The sequence below is a fragment of the Phaethon aethereus genome, assembly GCF_964289735.1.
Source record: "Phaethon aethereus genome assembly, chromosome: 1".
Classification (NCBI taxonomy): Eukaryota; Metazoa; Chordata; class Aves; order Phaethontiformes; family Phaethontidae; genus Phaethon; species Phaethon aethereus.
Window position 1 is genome coordinate 100,094,229 of NC_138575.1, and position 9,566 is coordinate 100,103,794.

A 9,566-nucleotide genomic window follows, 5' to 3' on the forward strand; every position below is an offset into this window, starting at 1 on the left:
TAGTTTTGTTAGTTTTAAAGTTTTTTTTAATGATGCCCTAGTTTATAAAATGACACTCTAGCTGAATGTGACACTACTTTTACCACTGATAGCACTTACAAGATAGCAATTCTTTTCTTAACCTTGTTTTAAAAACAAGCTACCATCATGCAAAAAAATGCTTTTGTGTAGTCTTTTAATTTCAGACAATTATTCTGATTGTCATTACTCTAAGAAATATGAAAGAGCTCTAAACATCTCCAAAATCTTTATTTACAGACCTACACAAAAGCTATTCCAAAGAAATCCTATGTTAATAGCAATTCTTGAAGTTTTCAGTAGCTGCTTTAATATAGCAAGGTCTGATAGGTTTTTATTTCATGTTAGCAAATTTATCTAAATTGATTTTATTTTAATTGTATAGCACTTGTTGAGGACTGATTGCAAGAGTGGAATTGAGATCATCTGCAACACTGAAAAAGAAGGGAAGACTACCTTAGCCTTACAGCTATGTGAATCGTTCCTAGTCCCACAGCTTCAAAATGGGGACATGTATTGTATATGGTAAATACTTTATTTCTGGTGAAGCAGCTTAGCAGATAAGAAATGGTTATTGCCAAAGTGAAACTCATCTAACTTTGGGATGTAGGTGAAGTTTAAAATACCAGATATTCTAACATGATTTTTAAAAAATCCTAGTACATTTGTTATGCCTGCCTGCCTCTTTTACACACAGTCATGTACAGTGGTAGCCCACATAGTATCTAACACTTAACTGTTTAAAAGTAACAGAAGGGTGAGCCTTTAGATACTTCAGGATGTAAATACTTATAAATAGGGCATTTATTATTACCAGTGTGTAACAATATGCAGTCTGTAGACTCTCTGGCAATGCAGATAATTTGCTGTCCTGCTAGTTAAATGACACTGCTTACAATAATCAAACTGTAATTGTCACCAGTGTGTCTAAAGACAACATATGGTTCTGAAAATGTGCTATTAATTACATTAATTACATAAACTCTTACTTCATAAACAGAACCATAACATAAATGGTCCTCTAGATGGTCTTCTAGAAAACACTGAAGTAAGAATGTCTTCATCCACACTGAATCATCTTGATAGTTGGATGTTTCAAGGCTAAGAAGCATTTTCTAAAGACTTGTCAAAACAAATTTCATCATTCTGAGAACTGAAAGATGGCTAAGGAAGATAAACTTCTATTTAGCCTGCATAACTTCTGTACCCGAGGTGTCATCTGCATTCCTTGATAAAGTATGCTTAATTTGTTTGATTATGTAGTACAAGCAAAAAGGCTTAGTCAGCAATGATTTTTTTTTTTCAATCAATAAAGATCAAATCATTAATCTGTGTAACTAATTTCAATATGGAGTTTAGAATCTGTGTACAATTTCTTTGTTACCAGATTTCAGGGAATTGAAAATTAAAATATGTCTTTTTTTTTTTCCTCAAGGAAGTAATGAAGGTCAGACATGACGTTTGGTGTGTTAACAAAATTTTTCCTTAACTATTGGATGAATAATTTATTTCATTGAATCAAAACCTTTGGAATTATTATGGCATATGTTTATAATGTAATGTATTGGCAATACCTAGTGACATTTTTCATTCAGTCTGTCCATAAAAAGGTGGACATGACTGTCCCCATAAGACAGATGAAGAAGTTAAGCCAAAAAAGGTACATGGTTTGTGTGAGCCCAGTGAGCAGCTTTGGAATGGAATCTGACTTTGCTGATTCCTGCCTAAATGCTGCTTCTCCTGACTTCTTTCTTACTAGGAAATTTGCAGATGTAACCTACACATTAGGTTAGTGCTTTCTGGTTCGGGGATTCAGTCTTTTATGAGAAGCATTTTAAATATTGGAATTAAACCTACTTTTTATATCTTTCGCTGTGGTAACATGTTAACCTTGCTCTTGCCCAGTTGATCATTAAGTTTTGCATCATCCATTTTTAAAATTGCTATTCAAAACAAGATGTCTGTCCTTATGTTCTGGCAAAGTGCATACAAAAAATGAAATTACAGAAGAGACTAAAGTACTGTTTGATACCTGTTTATGAAGGAGACTATTTTGGCATCTCTTAATATTTTAATCTTCTGTTCAGAATATAGAACTTGAGGATCTTTCAAAGCGTTCAGAGCAATTCTAGAGCAGCTAGAACAGCTGTTTCATTCTTTACAGATGCTGAGCCTTAACAATTGCATACCAAACAAGAGAATTCTGCATAATGCTTAAAAGATAACGTAAACTGGAACAAAGCTTGTGAAAGCATGAGTATACTGTAATTCAAATTTTTGAAGAAGCTGGAGGCAGGTTAAGTTAACCCACATCGTGTATTTTTCCGTAGAGAAGGTTTTAACATCTTCAGCACAGCATAAATCATCTTGCCTTGTCTGGAATTGAGGACCTTGCAGATCTAGCAGCAAACAATGCTAGCAAAGATAAGATATCAAAATAAATTTAAAAGCTATAGGTAGCAGATATTTGCTACTGCTTCATGTGAAGCAATCCATATGAAATCTTCAAGCTGAAACCATTAGTTCTGGTATTATCTCAGAGGAAGATTAACTTTAAGCAGCTCTGTCACAAAAACTCATATTGTTTTCATTGATGTTAAGAATAAATTCTAGATTCAGATGATAAGAATTATTTTTCTGAAGTGAAAGCCCGCTTACAAATTAATCACAAAGCAAGCTGTGCTTGGTCTTACTAGAAGTATTTGTGTACAAGGTGTTGGTAAGAGGTCAGTCCATAATAATGTGATTAATGACTTGCTAGTGTCGAAAAGTGATGTCTCTTCAGGAAAACAGCCAAAATTTTGATGGAGCAGGTGTAGCAGAATGGCTTGCCTTCTCTGCCATGCAATTTTTAAATGCTGTTTTGGCTGACTTCCAGTGGTTGCTATGCAGTAAATTCAGTAAGTCAGGAATTTTTCCCACATGTTCAATCATTCTTTGGCCTTTAGGTATTTTTTGTGAATTTGATAACATTTTGGTAAAGTATGCTATCTATACCCAAGGAAAGATAGACTTTCTACTTACCAGCAATAGCAAAGGTTTTAGATCTAGCTAAGGCAGGGTGGGCTTAATTGTTCTCATATGTTGCTGATGGAGGCACGCAATGGTTTTGGTATTTTGCAGGGGATTAACAGGCTGGAATACCTGGTTGCCTCTGGTAAAGAGGTACCAAGTTCTGTGATCTCGCAGTAACAATTTAAATTGCCCCAGCACATGTCCATAATGGTTTAAGCACAGGCCTCAATGTGAACTAAGTTATACTATCCAAGAAATAAATGTCATTAAGTAGTATACTACTATGCCATAATAATTGAGCAAATAGAAAACTACCCCTGCCTACATTTATATCAAATTTATTGTCTGTGTTGTGGTCAGTGATGCGTAAATATCTCAAGTGCTGCTGACTTCAGCATTAAAGTTGATATCCAGAGCATTTAAGTGGTTGAAATAGAGTCCAATCAGCTCTTCAGGAATGCTTTAATCCTTAATGGTTACAAAGTCAGAAGTGTGCTTGAGAAGAAGCCACCATGTCTACATGGAGGAATAAGACTAAAATAGTATGTCACATCAGGGTCTAGTCTAATGGTGGTTAAACTGATTTAGCAGCTTGCTCTTCACCCATGGAGCTGTTCCTTCTACTTTCAGGTTTCGCCATTCCTTTTTCAGCTCTTCCCTTGTGCCAGCCGCCACACTTGTCTGAACACACAGCAAGCCACTTTCACCACTAATGTCTTAGAAGAATAATTTGAGTTTTCTCAAATTTTCTGGGATTAGTGTTGAAGTTGCTTGCTCTGAAATGGTATGAGACAAAGCAGAGAATAAGTTATAATAGTTAACTGTGGTAACATTTAACAGAGAAAATGTTCAGAGAAAAGAAAAAGTTCTTTCTTTTGTACTTCAGGTTCAGACTTTTACTGAATTTTTATGAATGGTTTGGTGCATGAAGACAGTAGTTTCAAACTTGTATGTGAAATTTGCAAAGACTTTAAGAATTTAGATTTCCAGCCTGGTAAAGGCAGAGGTGAACAGCTTATATGCTTAGAAAACCTGCAAGACTAATTTTTTTGTGGGTAGAGCTGCTTATACAACTACCTTTTCACAGTTTCCCCCATGTAAGCTTGATCTTTCTTTCAACTTCAGTTTTCTTTCTGGTTTTTTTCAGTTCTGAATGAAAGAAAACAATCAAGCTCTCTTGTCTAGCTCTTAAAATGTCAAGCGGAATTGTAGAGCTGTCCTAAATTTAAAAGTGAAGTTCATGTTTTGTCATAGGCAGTTCTGTTACTTCCCTTCATGCAGGCACTGACCTCACTAGACAAGCTTAATCTCAAAAGGTTTGTCTGATTTGTATCTGGCACAGACTAGAGACTTCAGAAGATCAGCCAAATACTTTGTCAGTAACTGGGTTTGTGTTTCTGAGGGAGGAGGCTGGTTGAATAAAAAAGTGTCTTCAGAAAATGAAAGTTGATTGGTCCCATTTTCATTGTAATCTTATGGTGGGATTTCTGCCTAGTCCTAACTGTATCTACTCCTGTGTAAAATCTTTGTGCTGGCAAACTTTCCTGTAACTAAAAGTTAAGTCTGGCTGCTTTTCCAAGTTTCTGAATTAAAGTACATAGAACGTACAGGCTGTAAATTTCAATTACCTATATTTTATAGAGTAAACACATTACCTGTGTAGGAGCTCTGCTGCAGAGTCTAGCAATCTATTCTTATGTTTCCTTCTATCAGTCAAAAATGTTATTTGACTGAAGATCGTAGGGATGTATGAATAGCTGTAGAGCCCGATACTTTCATGTAACTGCTGTTGGCTAGGAGGACCACTGATGACAGCATTAAAAAGTAAAGCTGCGTTGTAATATGCATAACTGGAGAACATCAATATTTCCTGTTAATGGACCATATCAGAAGCTAGCTTTCTACAATGCTCCCATTTTCCACATTCAGACAGTTCTTTTTGCTGAAGGACTCATCCTTGCACTGAAAGTCACTTAATCCCAGGAGCACACAGAGCTTGCTGTTCAGCCTGACATTTGTTGCCTGTGGTGTTAACGGCTAGGTGCTGTAGCATCTGATTTGGTTATGCAGTTCTCTGATACTATGCTGAATACATTAATATTTTGTTGACTATTTAATTGGCTCAGTGATAGCAGATAGCCTGAATGCTTTAACAAAGTAATTAAGTTGCATTTTCCATTGTGCACACTGTGTACAGTTGTAGTGTTAGATTGGTATTATGCTCTCAAATATGATTTGAGTTACAGAATATACAAATCATTCTTAGTAATGCATCATGCTTAAGTGATAGAGTTCTATAACTCAATCTAACTGAAATATTTTGTTCTGTACTTATAGGGACCTGATCTTCATTTGGAGTAAACTGCAGCTTAAATCTAACCCATCAAAACAAGTATTTGTTGACCAGTGCTACCAGCTTTTAAGAATTGCTACAAATGTCAGAGTAATTTTCCCTTTTATGAAGGTTATTAAGGATGAAGTAAGTTTTGTTTGTTTCTTTTACCCCACCCACCATTCTTTCCATTCTTTTTGTAACTAGTTAAAGTAATTTTTACATTGTGTAAGGGCCATGTTTTGTGGAAAGTTAAGAGGGGGTAGGGAAGGACACAATATTTTCTTAAAAATGTCGTCAAGTTCCAGAGTGTGCTTCAATATTATGACTGCTGTTGATCTGTTGCATGGTTTTAAGATTTTTGTTTCTTACTGAATTCTGAGTTTTTCATTCTGTCTGCAGTAAGTTTGAGGTATGTAGTCCTCTATAAATAAATGGGGAAATTAATAATAAATACATGGAGTAAATGTGAAAGATGCATTGGGCTTGTTGGGGGGGGGGGTGGGGTTTGTTTGGTTTTTTTCATAGCCTGGCTCCTTAAGAAAGTAGGACTTGTAATGCCATTTTGTCCGCCTTTCACCCTTGTTAAGTTCTAAATCCTTTCACCAGTTCTAATCGAATAGGTAGAAGTGCTTAATGTAACATAAAGGAAAAGGTAGACTAAGATAGGAGAAGACGTAATTTTGCTTCAGAAGAGTGCACTGTGTTTCATGCTTCAGATGTTAGTCTTGTACTGTCCCACACAAACATCTGCAAAAGGTGTATGCTTCGTTCACAGGAGTGCGAGCTGTCTCCAGACAAATGTTGTTTTTTATCATTAACCTGACTGAATACAGCTGCTTCGTATTCTATGCCTGAAATGAATTATAAATTATTTTGTCATGGCTGCTGTACAGTTTTAAATGTGATGATTTGCTGCTGTTCAAGAATTTAGTCTCCATATGTATTCTAAAATACCTGTGGTAACATGAATAACTTTTATTTATATTTGCATATGAATGATTGTATTTTTTAATAACGCACTACATATGGAGCATTGTATGTATTAACACACATTTAAATATAGGTAGGTATTAATTATTTCTAAACTTCCTGAAACTATTTTTACTTTAATCTGCCATCTGTTGGGCAGTATGTTTTTGATCATGCCTGTGAATTACATATTCATGGCAGGGTCCCCAGCCCAAAGTGTGGAATAGGCATTCTGCTCATTGGAAAGGTAGTTTGTAAATTCTGAAAAATCGAGCCTTTTAGAATGCTTGGCCATGGGTTGTTAATGGTTTCACTAATGACCATTGTTCAAAATTGAGGGTGGTATTTAATAGCTTGTATTTTTATGCAATGTAAGTTAAATGAGTTAGAATAGGGGCAAAATATAGAGTAACTGTCCAATTACAGTGTGAAACAGCCTAGGTAATGAAGATGCAAACAGAAAATACTGCTAGATCAGATATGATTTGCTGCAGTCTTGTTTTATATCACAAAATAAGTAATTGTCTTTAACTATAGAACTGCATGTGGCAAAAGTATCTGAAGTTTTGTTGACAGTAGCTGTATAGCTTTCAGTGCAAACCAGATGTTACTTTTCAGTATTTTTATGTCTGTATTTTATAGTCTTGTCTGAGCATTATTTTAAAATGTACATGCCTTTAGGTGAAGTTTACTGGCAGGAAGATTTCTGAACTATTTTGCAAGCAGATGAATATAAATACATGGGATGTTGACATTTGGGCATTGTTTGTACTAGGTTTTTTTTCTGTGGATCTGATTTTTTTATTTTACTTTCAACCTGTAGACTTCTGTAAGCCCATAAGGAAAATACCATTATGCATACTCTATAATTTAATGTACATTGTAATTCTCCTTACTGTAGGTTGGTGAAGATGGTCTTCAGATATGTGTTGAGATATGTGGATGTGCCCTACAGCTGGACCTCCGTGAAGATCCCAACATGAAAAGTCTTATTTATAAAGCAATTGCTCATTTTCTGCCAAATGACTTAGAAATCCTCAGAATTTGTGCTCTTTCAATCTTTTTTCTTGAGCGCACCTTGGAATCTTACTACACTGTTGAACATTTATATAAATGTGCAGATGAAGAATACAATGAGTGCACTAGCTCTGTTCAAAACCGTGTGCGTTTTGAATTGCTTCCGATTTTGAAAAAAGGTTTGTTTTTTGATCCTGAGTTTTGGAATTTCTTGATGATCAAGCAGAATTGTTTAGCGTTATTGGGGGATAAAGCCTTCATTGGCTTAAGTGAAAGTACACTGGAAAATTCTACTGCAAATATAGTGAAGATAACAGAATATAGGGCTCTGAGTGAGGAACACGTCTGTTCTACAGATGTAAGCAATGGGGAGCTTGACCCTGAAGATCTCTCTGAAGCCCAGTCCAAAGGTAATGCCAAAAAGAACCATGAAGCTCTTGAGGCATCTGAAATGTTAGATCAAACTGTACCAAGGCACCGCTGTGTGATATGCAACAAGGAATTTCTTGGTGGTCACATTGTAAAACATGCACAAGCTCACCAAAAAAAGGGCAGTTTTTCCTGTGTACTTTGCACCAGAAAGTTCAGGCAAAAAGGACTTATGCTGAAGCACTTAAAGAATCATGTCAGGAAGATAGAAAGGCAGCATCTTGCTGCAGTTCTTGAGGCTGGTCAGCAGGCTCCTGCTCTTAATGAACTAGAATGTTCTCATGTTTCCATGTCTCTTGAAAATGGGAATTCTGATGGTTCCAAAGATAATGAACCAGAGACTGCAATAGCTCCAAGTGCTGACCAAGTGGTCCAGGTGGAGGAGGAAAATGCAGAACAGGTATTTGATGTGGTGGAAAACCATCTAAGTGACCAGGATGATGCTACTGAAAATAGTAGTGACAGCTGTTTTAATAATGCTCCTGATGCTTTAAGTACAGAAAGCTTGCCGGAAGATGATGAGAGCTCCAGTAAAGAGTCACCTGTTCTCCATAAAGTGAATGGAGCATTTTGCCCTCAAAAAGACATTGATGCTATGGATGAGGAAGGAAGCTTTAAGTGCCCTGCTAATGGTTGTTCTAGAGTGTTTAAAAAGATAAGATTCCTCAATAAACACGCAAGAAAAGCTCATCCAACTGATTTGAAGGTGCAGCAGCATATAATGAAATGGAATAAAGGAAAATGCCGTTTCTGCCAGAGGAAATTTGCTGATTCCCAACATTTTATAGATCACCTGAAGAGACACGTGTATCCAAATGTTTACTTTTGTTTACATTTTAATTGTAATCAGAGATTTAAACTGTCAACTGAGCTGGCAGAACATGCAAAAAGTCATAGTGGTTTTAAAGCTCAGTGCAACTTTGCAGAATGCTGTGAGCTATTTGAGGAGCTCCCTTTGCTGTATGAACATGAAGCTCAGCATTATTTGAACAAAACACCAGAATGTTCAGAAGATGCAAGTGAAAAAGATTCTTCAGATGATCCTTCAGAACTTTGTAGTTACCAAGATGATGATGAATCTATTAATGAAAAAGAAACTGTAGATTTACCAATTCCAACTTGGAAGTCAAGGAAGGATTCTACAGAACCAAAGACATATATTCAAAGTGTTGAGAAGAAAGCAAATAATGTAATTCACAATGGAAATGAAAGTTCATCTGAGAGTAGTGCGACAGTTTTAAGTTTAGTAGACCAAAAGACACCTGTGTTACAGCCAAATTCTGAAAACTGTAATGTTGTTAGCGACCAACTAGTCAATGGGCACAGTGACCTAGATAAAACATCATCAAAGTTATCAGAAGTACCTTTGGACAGAGTGGCAGATGAAACAAGGACAGAAAATGGGTCGGTGTTACCAGTTTTACAGAATTGTCATGATATACCACAAAATAATACTGCTGCCTCGCAATTACCTTCTAAACCAAATCAGACAACAGAGAATACTTCATATGGTGTCATCTTAACAAAACCATATGTTAGACCGTTGCCTCCGAGTTACCTTGATGAACGATACATTAGCATGCCAAAACGTAGAAAAATTTTGGCTGATGAAGTAGATGCTCATTCTGAACAAGATAAATTTTGTAGCAAATCAACAGAAAGATTTAGATGTGGCAACTGCTTGACCATCTACTGTAATTCAGAAGCACTTGAGGCTCACCTTGCACAAAAGAAGTGTCAGACGCTCTTTGGATTCGATTCAGATGATGAAAGTAAGTCTTAA

General features: G+C 36.1%; 1 protein-coding gene across 1 annotated transcript in view; it reads left to right on the top strand.

The window, feature by feature from the left end:
• ZNF654 (zinc finger protein 654) overlaps positions 1-9,566 on the top strand; it is a gene marked incomplete at its 3' end in the record, with an annotated part of 32,444 nt that extends 22,878 nt beyond the window's left edge. The window contains exons 6-8 of the mRNA XM_082007581.1: positions 404-543; positions 5,371-5,512; positions 7,239-9,566. Of these exons, the coding sequence (XP_081863707.1) occupies positions 404-543; positions 5,371-5,512; positions 7,239-9,566 (2,610 nt within the window). The remainder of the gene's footprint in view (positions 1-403; positions 544-5,370; positions 5,513-7,238) is intronic.